The sequence below is a fragment of the Triturus cristatus genome, chromosome 5_1, assembly GCF_964204655.1.
Source record: "Triturus cristatus chromosome 5_1, aTriCri1.1, whole genome shotgun sequence".
Taxonomy (NCBI): domain Eukaryota; kingdom Metazoa; phylum Chordata; class Amphibia; order Caudata; family Salamandridae; genus Triturus; species Triturus cristatus.
In genome coordinates, this window is record NC_140587.1 from 95,471,874 (window position 1) to 95,492,941 (window position 21,068).

General features: G+C 45.2%; 1 protein-coding gene across 1 annotated transcript in view; it reads right to left on the reverse strand.

Annotated features, from left to right (window-relative positions):
• Window positions 1–2,645: 2,645 nt before the first annotated feature.
• LOC146830298 (uncharacterized) overlaps window positions 2,646–21,068 on the reverse strand; it is a 52,382-nt gene continuing 33,959 nt past the window's right edge. Inside the window, exon 2 of the mRNA XM_085604491.1 lies at window positions 2,646–5,368. Coding sequence (XP_085460617.1) covers window positions 3,381–4,955 — 1,575 coding nt within the window. The 5' untranslated portion in view covers window positions 4,956–5,368 and the 3' untranslated portion in view covers window positions 2,646–3,380. The remainder of the gene's footprint in view (window positions 5,369–21,068) is intronic.

Here is a 21,068-nt window from a genome sequence, read left to right on the forward strand (position 1 = left end):
AGTTTGTAAATTAATAAAAATATGCATTTAACACACTGTCACGTAATGCACTGCAGAAGTATGATTAGAGTCAGCAGAACTGACACTTGATGAATGTTGAAAATGATTAGTTCCAATATTATTATCAGTCGTAGAAGCAAAATTTACCTTATACTGAGTTGGAGAGTCTTATATCACAGGCAATTGCTCTCCAAGAAATTACTGTTATTTCATTTTCAAGCAAGAATGGCACGATAAGTACCAATGAACTAATTTAGGCTCTGCTTAAATGTTTTATAAAGTGGATTTGTGCAGCTCTTCTTTAGTCCATATTTGAGCATTTTCTTAAGATACCAAGGTTTCATTAGTAAAATTTAAAAAAAAACCTAAAAAACCAAAAGATTACAACCCTAAATTGAAAGTCAACTAGTTATGACATTCTGGCTTGAGGGGTCCAAACAACCTCATATTTACCTGCAAAAATGGACATATAGTCCTGTGTGGAAGTGGTGTTCATACATTTATAAATCATCATATGAAAGTTATGCTCAAAGGATGCCAGGAAGTCATTTTTACATTCAAAGCGAAATCTCACAACTAATACAAGGCAGTTTCTTTATTAGGATCCTGTTGGCCTCATGTTCTGGATTACTAATCTCTAAGGTTAATTGTAACTTGCATATGGTCTTTTTAGACTGTGAATTTTGTCTCGAGTGGATCCTCTGATGTAATCTCAGGGCTGACGACTGCATAAATGCGTACCAAATTTTAAACAGTAGTGTAATTTCCATTAGTATGAACATATTGCTGAGTTATTCAACATGCAAAGAAAAATCAGAAATTTTTTATCAGACCTGCAGGTCAAGAGACTTGAATAATCTACTCGACCTAACTGTAATGCGCTTCACCCATAAATTTGTCTCACACTGTGTGAGCCTAGGCAAATATTTTATTTTACAGAGTTGGCTTTTTCTTCATTATGATATACAAGAGTGCCTTTAAATAAGCAAGTTCAGCATGTCTGCTGTACAAAAAAACCCTCTTGATTGATTTGATAAACTAACCTTTTGTTCAACGTATAATAAAATTCTTGCCCACATATAGGATACATATGATCCCTGACTTGACTCTTAGCTCACTAATAGCACTGTCATCAGGGCGGGAGCAGGAAACTCTTTCTGTTCATATTTAAAATCTCTCACTGTTCATAAATATATTACTAGAGTATGTGTTGGTAGCACACTGTGAGTTACAGACAGACATTTTCCATTGAAATTGCCACAAACCTTCCCACTGTCATAGTTTTACTGCTAAAATGATAGAGTACAAAGTATAATGTGTGGAAATCTGCTATCAATTTGTTTTATCGTTTACACATCATCAAGTATTCTGATTTGTTTTAATTCTATTGAAATCTGTTTCATCTCACTTGGGAATTAAGAAAGTGTTGTCCTAACTACTGAAATATATTTTGAAATATACAGTTCACTTACACGCTATTTAAATCTTGACACACAAACACCTAAGCAGCAGTCTGTCAGAAATTACATGCACATCCAAATTAATCTTTTTGTCAGTTGATAACTATCACAATGATTGATAGTATGTTTCTTATATAATTTACTTTCTACTTAACCTACAGTGCTCTCAAACCTAACTTCCTCCTCTGCTTGTCGAAGGAAAAACCAACCCGTAGAGAGACCCACAAGGATATCCCACTAAGGTCACACAGTAATCACACATCAGTTGAGGCACATTATAGGCGTTCGTCTTTTAAACATATCATATGGTATCAGAGTCATAGCAAATTTATAAGTCCACAAACAAGTCGAAAATATTTTTTAGTTAATTATCATTTGTTTATTATTCCTTTCTTGGATTGTCCAAATTTCAATATTGCACATAACAGCCGACACGTGTTTCGTCCATCCGGACTTTTTCAAGGCTCAATGGAGAGTAGAATCTCTCTCCATAAGTGAAAACAGATATGGACGACCACTTCTTGTTCACACTGGTCAGTAGTGGCATTAGACGATCATTATTTCAAGTCAGAATTCTCTTTATAATCCTCGAGCATTCAAAACTCGAGTGGACACGGTCTGGTAGACATCCCAGTCAACAGGTGCTATAATACCAGAGCTCCTGGTTAACTTTCCAATGGCTTGAGAAGGTCCCCTATCAACCTTGGTAATGTCGACCCCCAAGTATAATTTTAGAGTTGTCCCATCCTGGTCTTTTTTAGAAAGTAGTCCCCAAAACGAGGTTTGTCTTTCAAATCTTGATTTAAACCGAAGGTCGTGATAAACCTATTACCGGCATCCGTAGATTCGTCCTAACTTCCGTAGTGGCACCGACCAATGGTCGGTGCCACATTCGAGTTTTGAATGCTCGAGGATTATAAAGAGAATTCTGACTTGAAATAATGATCGTCTAATGCCACTACTGACCAGTGTGAACAAGAAGTGGTCGTCCATATCTGTTTTCACTTATGGAGAGAGATTCTACTCTCCATTGAGCCTTGAAAAAGTCCGGATGGACGAAACACGTGTCGGCTGTTATGTGCAATATTGAAATTTGGACAATCCAAGAAAGGAATAATAAACAAATGATAATTAACTAAAAAATATTTTCGACTTGTTTGTGGACTTATAAATTTGCTATGACTCTGATACCATATGATATGTTTAAAAGACGAACGCCTATAATGTGCCTCAACTGATGTGTGATTACGCTATTTAAATGTTGTGTGTCCAGCTAAACTGTTAGACGGCTAACTTTACAATATCGTTTAACTTTGCAGGTAGCTAGAGAAAGAAAAGTAAATACCAATCTCCAGGATAAAATAAGCAGCAATTTGTAAAAAGACATAAGCTGACATTTGACTTCTGTACACACTGCAAATGTAATAAGATAAAAACATGATTTAAATGGATCTTTATGGCTCATTCACTTTCTGAATGAACAGAACACCTGTTCTTTGCCAGACTAAGTTCTCTTGCCAGATCTAGTCAGTGGGCCCTAAAAATGTCCTGATAAAATCTGACTAGCCATAACAAGTAGATTTCAAGAGGCCTGATAAAGATATCCTCCTACTGAAGCTTCTCTTGCAATCTGTACACCAGAATGGTTTCTCTCCAGTATGAACATTCCAATGTCTGTAAAGCACCAGCAAACACTCTTCTTGCAATGAATGCACTGGTATTTTTTCCCCAGTATGTATTCTCAAATGTGTATAAAGACTTGAGCATCAACTGAAGCTCTTCTTGCTCAGCCAACACTGGTACGGTTTGTACCTTTATGGCTCAACGGATGCACGTACAGTTGTCAGCTTCTAATGGCATTTTTCTAGCACTCTGTACATTAGGAGATCGGACTGGAGCTTTTGTCACACTGGGTACACTTCATGGTTTATCCCCAGTGTGGACACTCTGATGTTTTAGTAGTGCTGACCTCCTGGTGAACCTTTTTTGGCACTCGGTACATGAATATGGTTTTTCCCCAGAATGAACCCTCAGATGTGAATATAGGTGACCCCATTGACTGAAGCTTTTCTTACACATTTTACATTGGTATGGCTTCTCTCCAGTATGGATCCTTTCATGCGTTAACAAATCCTGTCGACAAATAAAGCTTTTCTGGCACTCTGTGCATTGGTAATATTTCTCTCCAGTATGGATTCTCTGATGTTGTATCAGAGTTGACTTCCAAGTGAAGCATTTCTGGCACTCTGAACACGAATATAGTTTTTCCCCAGTATGGATCCTCTGATGTGAATATAGAGTATACCTATGACTAAAGCTTTTTTCACACATTTCGCATTGATATGGCTTCTCTCCAGTATGGATTCTTTCATGTTGTAACAAATTCCGTCGCCTACTGAAGCTTTTCTGACACTCGGTGCACTCATATAATCTCTTACAAGTATGGCTATCCTGATGCTTCAACAGATGTGAGTTTTTAGTAAAATTTTTCCCACAGTCTGTACACTGATACGGTTTCTTTCCAGTATGGATCATCTGATGCAAGTAGAGTTGCGAGTTTCGACAGAAGCTTTCCTGGCACTCTGTACATTGATATGGTTTCTCCCCAGTATGGATCATCTTATGCCTGTATAGTTGTGAGTTTCGACAGAAGCTTTTTGGGCACTCTGTACATTGGTACAGTTTCTCCCCAGTATGAATCTTCTGATGCGATTGGAGATTAGACCTACCACTGAAACTTTTGTCACACTCACTGCATTGGTATGGTTTCTCCCCAGAATGGATTCTCTGATGTTTTATTAGAGAGGACTTCCAAGTGAATCTTTTCTGGCACTCTCTACATTGGTACAGTTTCTCCCCAGTATGAACCTTCTGATGTGACTGGAGATTAGATTTCATACTGAAGCTTTTGTAACATTCACTACATTGGTATGGTTTCTCCCCAGTATGTATTCTCTGATGTGTTATCAGAGATGCCTTACAAGTGAAGTTTTTCTGGCACTGTGAACAAGAATATGGCTTTTCTCCAGTATGGCTCCTCTGATGCGTATATAGATTACCCCTTTCAGTGAAGCATTTCTCGCACACAGTACATTTGTATGGTTTCTCCCCAGTATGAATCTTCTGATGTGATTGGAGAATAGATTTCAGAATGAAGCTTTTGTCACACTCACTACATTTGTATGGTTTCTCCCCAGTATGGATTCTTTGATGTTTTATTAGAGATGACTTCCAAAGGAATCTTTTCTGGCACTGTGTACATGAATATGGCTTTTCTCCAGTATGGCTCCTCTGATGCGAGTACAGATAACCCCTTCGACTGAAGGTCTTCTCACACAATGTACATTGGTATGGTTTCTTCCCATCATGAATTATCTGATGCTTCACCAAATTGGAATTTTGAATGAAGCTATTCCCAAAGTCTGTGTATTGGTATGGAATCTCACCAGTGTGGAATATTTGAGGATTAAAGAAAAATGGTGTGTAAGCGAACATTTTCACACACTAAACACTAGCACAATCCCTTAAGGGCATGGAAACTTTTGTGCCTGAATATATTTAAACTGTGATTGAAATTCTCTGCAGCTCATAGGAATCTCCTAACCAGGCTAGATTTTCTGATATAATAAAACCATTATCAGCGATGGTTTTCCTCACACTTCATATACTGATACGAGTATCTAAAGATACTTCTTTAACATGTGAACTCATTCAAGCTGGCAGTAAAGGTTGTCTGGCACTCTGTGTACGGTCATGGGAGTTTTCCATAACAGAATCCATATTCAAGTGTTTCTTCACATTGCTTGCCGTGGTACGATTCATTTTTTACTACTGTTGCTGTTGAGGGCATGTTGCAGTATTAGCTGATCATATTGTGCTGGTGGTCTGTTCATCTGCACCCTTTGAGGCTATGAAAGAGAAGAAAAGTAATTGTGAAAAGGTCTGGTGTTCACTTATGCACAAAAATATTCAAGGCTGAAATTTCTTTAAAAGAGTGTATGAGTGCGCATATCTGTATAGTTCAGAAGTGCAGAGATTTGTGTTACTTTTTGCCTTCTGGTATGGAAAAAGATGAGTGCAATATGCATATCTTTTGATGTACCAGGTCACATATGTAGAATGCAAAAGGTGGAACTTCTATAGAATGCAAGGTCATTGTTTCAGGTTAGTTTGTTCAAGCTGTTTGTCGCCATTTTCCTGTATATGAATGGTAGATTATGGATGTGTTGGAACAAGGGAGACCAGCAGACTGAAGAGCAAGGCGGGGCGTGTACTGTATTGGATGTGGCTGTGAGTTCTAAATGCTTGCTTCAACTTTAATTCTTAAAACAACATTTTATCGTTTTCAAGTACAAAATACTGTCATCATAGATACAAAAAGAGTAGCATTATACTTCTGTCTCATACCTTCTTGCAAGCAAAAGACCTTAAATCGCAGTAGCATTCTAATTTCAATCTTTTTGTTGTTGTTACTTAAAACAAGAGCACAAAAAAAAGAACATTCAGTTGGGCATGCCGATGAAACTATTGCCCCAAAGTTCACACCCAAAGTCCCGTTACTAGCCTCGACCACTCATTTATAAAGTTCTAAGTTTGTCATACCTCAGTCTCCCGAGTTTTTAGCTATCCCAAATAAAAGTGTAGTTGACTGTGCCAACAGCTTTCATCCACTGAGGGCAGGTCATGCCTTTGTAGTCTTTGTTTACGTATGACAGAGTTGGGTTCCACAGAATTGCAGAGATTGGTCTACGAGGTGGTATGCAATTGTTTCATGCCCCAGTAGATCCCATAGCTTATGTGGCCGTAGCTTGTAAATTGGTGAGGTGGTCTTCCTCCGAAGGGATAAAATGGTATGTTTGGATGCCAACAGGAGATGGGAAGTTCGCTTGCCTGCTGTGGAGTGAAATGGGTATATTCCATCCCAAGGTCTGCTTAGTAGGCAAAACTGGGGTGGTCTAATTGTAGTCTGCACATGGATTTGTGACATTGCTAGAAAAATCCTGTTCTAATAATATCCCAGTCCGGGACAGGTCCACAAAATGTGTAATAGGAAACCCACATCACCACATTCCCTCCAGCAAGTGTTAGAGTGCACATGGCTGGCAGTATGGAGCCAAGCGAGAGTAAGAGACCATCAAACTGAATTTTATAGGCTCTCTCTCTTCCCTGAGCAAGCCTAGCAAAATTATTAGTATGTAGGAATATTTTGTGTCACTGTTTGGTGTCAAGAACTATACTGAGGTCTTTTTCCCCATTGTGGTCAAAAGGGGGAATTTGTGTGTGTGTGTGTTGTAAAGTTTATAAGCTAAGGGGCTTTCACCGCCAGAGTGTCACTTTTTCTTATGCTCCGGCAGCGCTAACTTCGCAACCATATCTATGAGGCCACACACGGCCACTTTGCGTGGCTTCGCATGAACACTTGGGTATGGAGAAACAAAAAGCAGGGCAAATCGCTGCCTAGCCTTACTCTGCGCCAGGGAGGAATTCCATGGACATTGCGGTGGGTTTTCCCACGCAAGACCCATGGATTTTGACGCTGCCCCAGATTTACTTTTTCACGTAAACCTAGGGTAGAGCCAAAACCTTACGCCCCCCCAAAGCAGGCGTAACGAGGAGAAAAATTTGTATTTCTACTTGTTTCCTCTTTCCATGTGTGCTGCATTCTGCAGTATACATGGAAAGAAGAAAACATCTCTCTGGATTGTTTTAGTGCAGGATGGTGCCACTTCCTACACAAAAACAATCCTGCATGCAATGCAGACATTCTTGCACCATAGTGCAATGTTGCTAGGCAGCAAACTGTGCACCAGTGTGGGAGAAAGGACAGGACTGAATCATATTTCATATATACGGTGCATCCCTGCCCTTTCACACTGGCGTAGGGCAGTGCAACAAGAAGAATAGGGCGCTGTCCTACGCCTATTCCACATAAATGAGGCCCTAAGTGTTTAGTAGACAAGAGATGTTGAAGAATTTTTTGGGTGGGCATGAGCAGCCTAATTCTACTTAACACCATTCTGGACCATCCACTGCAGGAAATATATGCTCCTCAGATGACCTCAGTGTGCCTATGAAGTGAAAATGTCAGAGCTAAAATGATCCCTTCGGCCTTGAAGTCTGAAAGGCATATAAGTATGGGTTACCAATTATGGTGGCTGGGACAGGGGAAGGTAGGTAGGCCCTTTCTATGCATGAGTCTCAAACTCTTAGGGTGCCACTAGTTACTGGAGAGACATGAAGGAGTGGGTCTCTCCTGCTTTTGGGAAAGCATGGTACCCTCCAGGGGTCTAGCGGCTAGGGCTGTACCACAAAATACTATTGTTTATCTGTTTCTCCGTTCAGCAGTTCAATCATGTAGCCTAACTGGGAGGCTCAGAAGTAAAATAGTAAGTAAGGAGCCCCCTGTCCTCTATCCTCCAGGTGCCTGATGCAGCTCTTGGTAGAGTTTCAACCTCCTAACCTCTGGCCCACTCAAACAGAGCTTGTGCAAGCTGACTTAGTTGTAAGGTATTTTCCATTCTTAGGGGGAAGAGCAAGACCTCAAAGACACAGCTTTTGCTACAGTAGCATCATCTTTCAAGCAACTTGATGTCCTACCCACAAAAGTTAGGGATTTGTACAGGCCCTCAGGGTGGATATGGTCTGGTGCAATGGTAGCCAGAAGTTAGTCTTAGCACCGAATAACATACTGGATCAACATCATTGTGTTTTGCACTTCAAGGTCTCGGCCAGGGTACTCTCCCAACCAGCACCAACTCTTAAGATGTGGTCATATTGATCAGTAAGGCCTGCCATAACATGGAATTCCTCAAGTAGGTGAATGTGGGCTTGAAGTGACTGCCGGAGTTCAGTAACAGTGAGTGTATCATATGCAAGGGCAGACCGGTTAAAGGTGTCTTGACCTAATGAGATGTTGCTGACTTGAAGATGTTCTCTGATATTCAGCAGGAGGAGCTCCACTGAGAGGTCAAAGAGACGAGAGAGAGATGGCACCCCCGGTGAGTGCCTTATTTATTTGTAGGTAGGCGGAGGATTGACCTTTTACCCCGAACGTTGGCCAGGAGTTGCAGTAGAGGTTATAATCCACCCTATCTCCCTACCGGTCACCTATTTATGTGATGCATGCCATAACTCCTATCGCGTGCGAGCTTGGAGAGAAGGATATTAGCCTGTGTACGGAGCCTAAAAGATATTGGATTCTTAATGGGGGGGGGGGGGGGGAGGAGGGTAACTACCCACCTCAAGAAATAATCACATGAGGAGGAGCCAAGATGGCGACCGGGACGGCAGCGTAGGCTCCCGGCTCCGTGAACCTCCGCATCCCGCACAGATATCCTGCATGAGATCCTTAGCCTGCGCTATATGCCCGTGTTGGTGAATGAGAGCGGCAACCGATCGTGTGACTCCGAAGTTTCTGGCGGCGGTATCGCCGGAGAAATGTCCATTTGAAGTTTGCGGCCTGTGCAACCCTGGAACCGGGACCTCGAGTGGATAACATGGCCGGGCGGCAGTTCAACAACAGCGGCCTTTGGTGACTGGGTGGAGTCGGACTAACCGGAGCGGTGCGAATATCGGCCTACATTTCGCCGTGGTCGTTCCTACCACTAAGCGTAGCGGAACGAGTGCATGCCCGAGGTGGCTAATCCAAGATTCCCCGGTGATTGCCTCAGCCTTCGCCGGTGAGCTGCCCGGCCGCCGCCCGTAACTCGCCCTGATTCTTGCGGCCTGCTCCCGGATTTTCGCGGGCGCAGGTCCGTGGTGGGGATGACTGTTGCCTGTGACCACACACCGGATATATTTTTTGCCTGCCCCCGAAACCCTGATTCCAGTGACATGGAACCTGAGGCGCTTGTCCCTGAGTCCTGGTCCCAATCTGGGTTGGACCTACCCGGCGGCCATCTTGACAGGACGAAGTCTACCATCCTGTACACTGGGTCGCAGCACGATTGGAAGTGTGCGACTATGAGGAGCGTAGCGGAGCGAGCGCCGAGAGCTGTGCTGGGGTATGGTGATCTTCTCGAGGCTCTCGGTGCCCTTCATTCCACCTTGGTTCACGGCGCCTGGGTATTGGGGAGTAAGCTTGATGGGGTGGCATCAGCATCGGAACAGTTGCTGCCTGCCTGTCCCCAGGTACACGGGGACTTCCTACACTGCACACAGGAGGACAGGGTCGTGGCCGCCCCTGTGGATAGTGACCAGCTGGAAACTCCGGACAGTATACTAACGTGTGATCGGTTGGCTGTGGGTCTGGTCTGTTCCGGAGGTCTTGGACCTGAGTGGGGGGTGGTGGCCTTGTCCCGTGCGCGGCCTCCGGCGACCCAGGCAATTTTCAAGCAACGGTCGCCTGCTCTGGCTGATTTCGCCTTCTTGGACCTTGTGTGCAGTGCAGATCCTGGGGCAGCACTGGGAAAGACGACTCTCCATACTACTGACTGTGTTGGTATTCAGAGACTTCCACCCTACCTGTGTGTGTCGCTTCCTGTTCTTTTTTGGACGCTCCTCTTCTTTGTAACATTGGACATGGCACTGGGTCGATGGGTATGCATGGGTAGATTCGCAAAGAGTGGCCAAGGATAAGGCTGATCCTTCAGAGGTGGTCATCTAATAGGCGGGCGGGCTCAGGGGTTGCGTGCTCTCACGGCATAACTGTTAGTGTAATAGGCGCATAATGCTCCCCATTCTTCTTTGACATGGTCGATTCTGTGTTGCTTATTGTTTGCTTTGGGGGAAAACATATTGTGCGGGAGGGAGAAGCCGGGGGCATGTTTTGAAGGCCCTCATCCAGTTTATTAATATTCTCTCTACCCCCCCCGTCTGGTGGGGTTTCTTTTCTTACTCCTCTTTCTCTGTTTCTTCTATATTTCGGGTCTGGTTCCGGGGCGACAGGCACACTGCTGGGGGGGGGGGCCGTACTCATCTGCAGAGGTGCAGGGTGGGGGCTTGGGGGAGGGGATCCTTTAGTCTTTAACCCTTTTTTTCCATGGCCTCCTTTTTCTTCTCTTATTCTTCTTTGTCTTTCTTTTCTGGGATCAGCATGGTAGAACTCCTTCGTTGTTAATCGCTGCGTTTTCATGTGTGCCACAATTTCCGTGGTGTTTTCTGGGTTTTAGGGCAGGGGACTGCAGGCGCAAATGGCCGTGATATTCCTCCACATCCTGACCTTCCTGTTTCAGCGCCATTGACTAGATAAATTGCTGTTTATTGTTGACGTTTATTATTCAGCCTGCCATTTCTTGCTGCTGGGAAACTGTTTGGCACCTGATCCTTCCATCCTCCCTTATTATAAAATGAAAACCTTTTGTATCCTGGTCTCCTACTTGGGCTGTTCAGTGGCCGAGAGTATAATAGCATGGAGATTCTGCTCCCCGAGGTGCTGCCTGTGATAAATATTGATTTCTGTTACTCTGACTGCTTAGCGGCCGGCCCCTGGGGTTGTAGGCCCATACTTGTTATTGGTTGAAATGTCAATAAAGGTTTTTCAAAAACAAAAAAAAAAAAAAAGAAATAATCACAACCCTTGTCAGGTGAAACTTAAAAGTCACCAAATTAACCCGAGCTCAAACGCCGAATAGTTCTGGCAGAGAGCAGACGGGCGCAACTTAGGGCAATGTGTAAAGTATTTATGAAGTATAAAAACAGTAACCACGTCAAATCTTCTAGCAAAGAAAATACCAAACAAACTTGGAAAAATAGTGTCACACTTAATAAACACAGTGAATACAAAATCCACTGAGGGAAGGCAGAGATATATATTTTTTTAATTTTAAGTAGAAAGACCACCAAGAAGCAAAAAACGCCAATGATTGTCAATGCCAGGTCCACTGGAATTATGCGATTATGTGGCTGTGGCAATTTTAGCATGGTTATAGATTAGCAACATTTGCCACATAATCCATCATACCCTCCATAAAACCTGCAGATTGAATTAGAAATGTTTTTGTTTTTGCTAAAAACAGTTGAAAAGTAACTAAAAACGCAAGGATGCATGTTGCTGCGCAGTGGAAGGCCTTTGCCATGCATGACTGGTCTCCTTTCTGATCCTTATTGCTATATTTGAGTGTTCAACTAGTACTAATGATGTGCAACCAATGCCCAGACAGCAAAGACAGTTTAAAAACGGCAAAAAAATAAAGTTATACTATCACAAAATGTGGCACATTATGCCGCATAATATACTCAACCATGCCGGCTAATTTGGTCCTCCCTACTGCACAATACCAGTGACTTTGGTCAATGGTCATGGCAGACCACGGACTACCATAGGACCGCTTTGAGGCTGATCACGAATGAGCTCGGCCAGATACACGAACCATGTTCATGCTGGTTAAAGATTTTACCTTTTGACTTAGTCTTTTAAGTGCCAACCAACCACAGGGGTACACTTCAAGGCCTCCAGGACATCAGCGGAGGCACTTAAAGGCTCTTGGGGTGTCAGGCAGAGGCCAACAGGAGGGTCCCATCCAGGTCCAGTTGCCACTGGTCAGTTGAGTACTTCCATGAAAAGGCTCTTTCAGCGTGTTATTCCCATGTACCTGTTATAACGTTTGTATGATTTAGAGACATTAGGTAAATGCCTTGATATATTGGATATGTTCACACCAACTGATGATAGCAGCCAAACGACTATCATCCTGGAAGCCTCCAGAACCACCATCCTAGGATGACAGATTTCCTCAAGGGACAGATGACATATCTGTATTCCAAACCCAACACAACACACATCTCTTCCCACGACAACATAGGGAAATTATTTTACAGCAAATGAATTACAAATCGAAAACAACACTACTGAAATACAAAAACATATCAAGTAAATTCACAAATATGATAGAACAATACATGTGTAACTGTCAAGAAATACAAAAATAATGAAATAAGAATTGTTAATAAAAAGGGAAAACAATGTAAATTGAAACAAAAACTCATATACTGTCATTACACCAATTAGCATAAAAATACTGCTATTATCACACTGAAATATAACTATGATACTATATAATCCTGCTACCACTAGGGTCTGGTAGTAGATCTCATGGTATGTCTGGGAATATAACATGCTGTGAAACTCCACTCTCATAAGTACAAGTACTAAGACTCTCCACCGAATTAGTTCTGGCATTGTGGCTGTCCGTATTTGCATCATTCCATTTCACCAGCCTAGACATACTCCACACATCACCATTGTCCAGCTTAACAACATTCTTCAAGACAGTCCTAATTCTGAAAGGACCCATGTAATTTGATTTACCCTTCCAAACAAATCCTGGCCTTTTCACAAGTACTTTTTCACCCACCAGCCACAGCTGAGATTTGGTGCAGTTTCTCTGATATTATTTTTTCTTGTAATTATTTTGATACCTACTTCTCAACAACACGCCCTCTCTTTTGAGTTCACTCATATCCACTTCTCCATCCAAACACTTCGACTTCCATACCAGATTCAATTTTGTGTTACCAACCCTACTCCTCATCAAAAAGGTGACTTAGACGTTACTAGACTGGGAGTGTTAAGATGAGCCCACCATACTTCATTCAAAACCTCAGACAAAGGCCTTCTCATTTATACTGCTTCCTGTAAACATGATTTCACCACTCGATTCATGAACTCAGCAAGATCGTTCACTTGTGGCGAATACAACGCTGTCTTAAGATGAACTACAGAGAAGTCTCTAAAAAATTCTTGCATTTACTGTGATGTTAACTGGTCACCATTGTGCATAACAATTTCTTGTGGCACACCTTCACGAACAAACTCCTCCTTCAAGAAGTTAATCACTACTCTGGTGTCAAGTGAACAGACACACTTGTTTCCTACCCATTTGGACACGTAATCTACCCACAATATTACATATCTTTCACTAGGAGGGAAAAGATGGAAATGACCAATAAAATCCAATTCTTCCTCCACGTTCCGCCGAAATCTCTACTCGAGACAACAGAGCACTACACTCTGTTTTACTTTTGTCACTCCTGGCACACGAAACACAATCTTCAACTACACCCTCAATGTGCTGATCTAGCCCTGGCCACTGATACAACTCGCTCACTCTTGCTGTGGTAAGATTCCTCCCCAAGTGTCCCTCATGCACCAAGTTCACTATTATTTTCCCTGGGTAGAATCAATCGTGTGCATCTGAAAAATTCACTTCCATTCCAACTCAACACTTTCCTTATATTCGTACACATAGCTCCCCTAGCTGCGGGGAGGGGAGTGCGGGCTTCCTACATATGGTGTGGCACTGCAGGGAGGTTTAGAGGTTCTGGAAGAAAGTGGTACTTAACCTACAGAGGACAAGGAATATAAATTTGACACTCAGACTGGCATGTTGCCTCCTCTGGAACATACGCCTCACGAAAAGGAGAAAGGTAGCATACAAGTTCCTGCAACTGGCGCCGGTTCTGGCCAAGTGCCGGGTTACCATTACGTGGGTGGGCCAAAGAGCCCCCGACCATTGGCATAGCTAATAGGGGAATGGGCATTAGCAGAAGAATTACTGTAGAAAAGTAGGATCAGCTTCTATGGTTATCCCCCCCCCCTTTTTTCCTGGTGCTAAGCTGTTACTGACTAGTCTGACTGGGATCTTGCTAATCAGGACTCCAGTCTATCTGCTTTCTCCCTTAAATTGTTATGACAGGTACTTATGTACATCCCAGATTGGATACGGGGGAACCCTCATAAGTCCCTAGTATACGGTACTAAGGGCATAGGTACCCCAGAGGTCCCCCATGGGCTGAAGCATGCATTATGCCACCCATGGGAGACCATTCAAAATGGAACTACAGGCCTGCTATTGCAGCCTGTGTAAGCTGGCGCAAGCACCACTTATTAAAGATATAGGTTTCCTATATCTGGGGTCACTGAACTTAAAACCTATACGTCACCCTTATAGCATGCCTTTGCAATCCTAAAGGCAGGGGGCTTGGTTCTAAGTGAGAGGGTGCCCCTGCATGAGCAGGACACCCCTACAGCCTACGGAGTCCATTCTCCTGGGTTGTCAGTGAAGCAGCCATATACCGTATTAAAGGGGCACCGCGTAATTACGCGATGACCATCTCGAAACTGGCTGCAACGAATCCTATCATGTTTGGTATCAAACATGTTGGAATCACCTCCCAGGCAGGATTTAGTGTATTGGGACCTGGTGGGTGCGCTTGCCAGCGGCACTAAGTCTGCATGAGCGGCACATTTGGTGTCCCTGTGCATAGCCCAGTTCAAACCAGGAGCTTTGGCGCGAAACTGGACAAAGAACATGGGAGTAACCTCCCCCCTGTGCAGACCCTGAATCTTCCCAACTCTTTCCCCAAGGTACTTAAGGTACCAGTGTAGCTCCCTAGACTCGGCGTGGGATAAGATTCAGATCAGACACCACTTCTTCTTCTTCTACCGTCTGGGCACTCTGGACTTCTCTAGACTTGTTTGGGCCTGACTTAGTCTCCCTTCCAGTCTGCTGCATCGTCTGTGCCTGTGCATCAAAAAGGAACCTTCCAAGGCCTGTGAAGCATCAAGGATCCTTCAAGGAATCTCCCTTGGAGTGAAGGGGTCACTTTCCTGCATTCGTGGGCACTGCAACTAGGTCGACCGGTCTGCTGATCCTGAGCTCCTCCGCACTCTGAAAGGTTCTGCAACACAGGTGGTGGTTTTCCACAGCTCCCAAGGCCTGCCCTGCCCTCTCACCACGTTTAAGACCAGTATCCCTCTTGGGGGTTGCAATAACCAAACCCCTGTGCACCGCGTCAACTTGCAGTTGCAAAATCTTGTTGACTTCCTTCCAAGAAGATCTTCGGGCTCCAAGTAGCCCCAACCTTGAGCATCTATTGTGACCAAAATCTTCGGCCACACCGGATCGTGTCCTGCTTCTTCTGGTGAGCTGCTTGAAGCCCTCTTGTGATGCCAGTGCCTCCAGCCTGTGGGTCCATTTGACAGTCACCTTTGCTTCTCTTGGGCTCCCCTGATTACTCGGGCCTGCCCTGACTCTCCTGCTTGTGGTGAGTCCCCTGGACCTTGTCGCCGATCACAGTTGAAGACACCACCTTAACCAGGAAAGGCCTCCACTCAGGGGCCCCCACCAACCCTTGCCCCCCACACATCTACCACAGAGCCGCCATCGCACCCGAACTACAATGCACCATCAACACCACCCTATAAACAGGCACCTTCCCAGACGACTGGATACGCGCAGAAGTCAGGCCCCTGATCAAGAAGCCGACAGCGGACCCCACCGAACTCAAGAACTACCGATCCATCTCGCTCCTCCCCTACGCAGCCAAAGTCACAGAGAAAACAGTCAATAAGGAAGGACACGATTCATCGAAGATAATGCCATCCTCAACCCGTCCCAATCTGGATTCCGAAGCAACCACAGCCCTGAAACCGCCCTACTCGCCCCCACAGATGACATCCGCACCCTCCTGGACCAAGGCCACTCTGCAGCCCTCATCCTACTCGACCTATCAGCAGCCTTCGACCCAGTCTCCTACCGCACATTCGTCGTCAGACTACACGATGCCGGCATACAAGGAACAGCCCTAGACTGGATCCGATCATTCCTCACGGAAAGAAGCCAAAGAATTAGACCGCCACCCTTCCACTCCGATCCCACGTAAATCACCTGCGGAGTACCACAGGGATCATCGCTGAGCCTGACGCTCTTCAACATCTACATGGCTCCCCTCACAGCCATCGTCCGACAACACGGCCTCAACATCATCTCCTACGCCGATGACACCCAGCTCATCCTCTCCCTCACAAAAGACCCCACCACACCTAGACTCAATTTCCAGAATTTAATGCAGGAAGTCGCCACCTGGATGACCAACAGTTGCCTCAAACTCAACACCAAAAAGACAGAAGTCCTCAAACTCGGAAGTTCCCCTTCAGCATGGGACAACACCTAGTGGCCGACAGCCCTCGGAAGCCCACCGACCCCCTCGGACTACGCCAAAATCCTCGGCATCGTACTCGACTCATCCCTCACCATGAACCGACAGATCAACGCTGTCACCTCCAGATGCTTCAACGCCCTCCGCATCCTCCGCAAGATCTTCAAATGGATCGCTCCGGAGTCACTCACACACTCATCACCAGCAGACTGGACTATGGAAACACACTATACGCCGGCATGAACAAGTCCCTACTCTGAAAACCCCAGACGTTACAGAATACCGCCGCCCGACTTGTCCTCGGCATCCCCCGGCACAAACACATCAGCCAACACCTCCAGACGCTTCACTGGCTCCCCGTGGAGAAAAGAGTCACCTTCAAGATCCACACCCACACCTACAAATGCCTGCACAACACCGGACCCAAATACCTCAACGACAGAATCAACTTCCATGTACCCAAAAGAAACCTCCGATCTTCCAACCCCGCATTGGCCGAAACCCCACGCATCCGCAGAGCCAGACAGGTGGAAGATCTTTCTCTCACATCACGGCCAAAACCTGGAATGAGCTCCCGGCAGACATCAGACTCGCCCCCTCCCTGAACTCCATCAGGAAGGCACTCAAGACCTGGCTCTTCGGCTAACGGAGCTGGGTGAGTAGCGCGCCTAATAAACACCTGATTAATTGATTGATTGCGTGGCTCCTTCTTCAGCTCATGCGTTGTTTGCATTTGCCAAGGCTTGTTGGTGCGCCCGTCAGATACCGATCCCTCAGCACTCAACATCCTTCGTGGGACAGCTCATGCATGGCTCCTGGTCTTCCTCAGCATCACCTGGTCCTCACAGCTGCAGAGTCAAGGCCCTTGTCAACTCTCCTGTAACACCCGACATCGGAGGGCTTTCGTCTTCCAAGTTTCCTGGTCACTCCTGAGTGACATAGACACTTTCCCCTCTGCTTGCAGGTACCTCTCATCTAGAATCCACCTTCGTATTCCACCAGACACTTTCTCCTTCTTCAGCAGCGGCACTTTCCTGAAGTCCTCCATTGGGTTCGATGGCAGGTTCCGACACCACATCACAAGTATGCACACAGCTTCCCTGGTGTAGGTAACATGGGTACTAGGGTATCCACGGGTGGGGTGGCTCTCCAACCTTCTGTCTTCCACAGGGTTTCTTCAGGATCCGTTGGGAAGGGTCCTTAATCTTTAAAAATCCAACGGTGACTTACACGTAGACGGGGTCGTATTCCAACACTGCACAGACTATCCATGGAGATCCTAGTCACTCACCTTGGGTGGTTCCTTGGGTCCCCAGCACTGCTAAGTCCTCTCGACATTGTCTTGATCTAAGTCGTGGTTCTTATACCACTTTCTTAGTATATGGTTTGGTCCCCAACTGGGGCCCATCGTGTATTTTGTGGTATTTACTGTGTTTCTTTGCTGAAGAATTGAGTGCATTGTGCATATCTCCGGGTAGGAGGAGAGTGTTATATAAGAAATACATATTTTTATAAATACTTTGTGTGGTTATTTTTCACTTAATCTATACTACAAGATTGCATTCTGGTAAAACAAGCTGCTTTACACTCCTTCTGGACTAAGCCTGAAGCCTGCTCTCCACAGCTACCACTTTGAGAGCTTTCTAAGGTTGTCTAAGACCTCTTAAATCACCATAAGGGTTGTCTGGACTAGTGCAGTGTGTCCACTTACATAAGTGTACATCATTTAACAGACCAGCTTCTCACATTGGTGTGCAGCGGTTGGGATTCAAGCCTACATTGTTTTACCAGATAAACCTTTGCGTTGATTAATTGAAAAACCATCACTAATACTAGGTACCTGTAATACAAGCTTAGAATAAGCTTAGGGTTGTGTAGTTAAGGGTATAGCACACCCTTTGTCCAACCTCAGAGAGTTTAGCTCCCACAAGGTTAGGTAGTTGCAACACCACACCACACTTAGGATGTCTTCCAAAGGAGATGCCAGAGGCTCTCTGACTACTAGATACAGTGAACTTTTGTTCCAAGAACTGAAAGCACGGTGTGCCTCTAGAAAGTTGAAGACAGGGAAAGGAGCCAACACTCCTAGAGGCGTTACTGTTAGATGACCTCAGGAAAACTAGAGAGTCAGATAAACAGGAAAGAGTGGACGGGGCAGGGAATGAAGATAGGCCAGGAGGGGAGCCCCTCTTTGACCTAGAATCTAACCCTGACCAGGTGGAGCCTGATGACTCCCACCCAGACAATTCAGACCATTCAGAGGAGAACACAGGTGCCTTTGATCCTCCTGGGAAGGTGCAGAGTAGACCAAGGTCTAGATCCTTCTCTGCAGAATCCAATTCCTCAGGGCAATCAGCAGGGACATCCATTTCTAGTAAGAGGAGGAACTCTTTACTTGATAGAGAGTATCAACTTCTTGAGCTTGAGAAATCTAGGCTTAGGCTCAGGCAAGAGCAGTTGGCCCTTGACAGAGTCCCTAGAAGTCCAGGGAGCAAGGAAGAAATTGGGACTAGGACTAGAGTCCCATGGTGGCAGCAACAGTGTCCCTAGAGTTAATGAACATTCCTTTAAACATAGGAACCTGAACAAGAGTGTCCCTCCGTACCATGTTGAGGAGGACATCCACAAATGGATAACAGCTTCAGAAAGGGCCTGTAAAGTTCAGAGGGTCCCTCAAGAGACGTGGGCAGCTATCTTGTGGCTCTCCGTTGCAGACAAAGGTAGACATAAGCTGTGTCACTGTTAGAGAAGAGGAAGCTGATAATTACATAGTTTTGAAAAGTGCTCTCATTGATGGGTTTGGCTTAACCACAGAACAATACAGGATTAAGTGCAGAGACACCCAGAAATCACAAATCCAGGACTGGGTAGATTTTGTGGATAGTGCTATTAAGGCTCTTAAAGGTTGGTTGCTTGGCAGAAAAGTGCATGACTACCAAGGATTGTATAGTTTGATTATGACGGAGCAGGTCCTCAATAATTGTGAGAACCAGCTTTTGCATCAGTACTTGGTGGACTCAGGTCTGACTTCTCCCCACAAATTGGGAAAGAAGGCAGATAATTGGGTCAGAACCAGGGTTAAGCAGAAAAATCAAATCAATAGTGGTGACCAGAAGAAACAGGATTCTTCAAAATCGCACGATAAGGATAATGACAAGAGCAAAGACAAGAAAGAGTCTTCTCGAGGGACCCAAAAACCTGCAGAAGAAACCTTGGTGTTACTTTTGTAAGGTGAAAACCCATTTGACAAAAGAAGCTGACTGTCCAAAAGCCAAGGAAACACTCCTACTACCACTGCGCCTAAGGCAACTGCGCCCCCTAGCACAGGTACAAGTGGTTGTACAGGAAACAAGGGATTAGCGGGGTTAACCTTGGGTTCTGAGATGGGTTCTGACTTAGTCAGATATCCAGCTCAGGCTGTGTTGGTCTGTGATGGTGGCATAGATAGATCTTACCACCTTACTTATCAGTCCCAGTAACTTGGGCAAGTATAGAAAACAGCATTTGATTCATGGAAAATAGGCTATGGCCTACAGGGACACAGGGGACAGTGTCACTATGGTGACAGAGAAACTTGTGTCTTTTGACCAAATCATACTTGGACAAATGTACTGTAGGAGAGTAGGATCTGCTTCACATGGGTACCCCCACTTTTTGCTGGTGTTTCATTGTTTTTCGACCTTAGTCTGGCTGTGGCCCTGCTAATCAGGACCTCAGCCTAGCTGCTTCCTCTCTAAAATGGTTTCCATGTACATTAGGTACATCTCTAATTGGATTCTGGAGTCCCTTATACGTCCCTAGTATATGGTATACTATGTACCCAGGGCATAGGTACCTCAGAGGCCTACCAGGGGCTGCAGCATGTATTATGCCACCCCTGGGAAGCACTCCAAAATGACACCACAGGTCTGCCACTGCAGCCTCGGTAGGGTGGTGCATGCACCCCTTACTGTGGTATAGGCTACCTATATCACTACCATTGCACACACATATAGAACCTATAAGTCACTCCTATGGCAGGTCTTAAAAATCCTAAAGGCAGAGTGCCTGGTTTTTATGTGAGAGGGTGCCCCTGCATGAACAAAGCCCCTCTGCAGCATTCGGAGTACCTCCTCTGATGCTGTTTGTGGTACAGCCTGACCATATACTCTTAAGTGCATTATAACCTCGCGGTAAATGATAACTTTGGGCTGGCTGCACGGAAACATGTCGTGTTTGGTGTCAAACACTTTGGAATACTACCCCCCCCCACCCCCGCCAGTCCTGGCAGCGGGGGTAGCATTCCACCCTTCTAGAGGGAGAGACATGTTCACACTGGTCTGCCCGGTAAAGCCTTTCGAAAGCCCTAGCATCACAAAATGGATGCCACTGCCATAGACACAGGTCTGCCCTCCTGCTGCTGGTCGAAACTCCAGCAGGGGAGGCCTGGATAATAGGTTTCCTGTCACAGGGAGGTGTAACCGCCTCCCCAGACAGGCAGATGTGTATTGGGGTTGGGCTGGAGCACTCTCTGGTGCTTTGAAGTCCTGCACTAGGGGCACATTTGGTGTCCCTGTGCATAGTCCAGTTCAAATCGGTTTCAGGGGCTACCTACCCCTGCTCTGGTGTGAAACTGGACAAAGGAAATGGGTGTAACCACCCCTCTTTCCAAACCCTCCCATAGGTGGGTCCCTAGAGTATGTCCAACTCCCAAACTTAGTATAAGTATGGGAACCCAGTCCTTGAGAC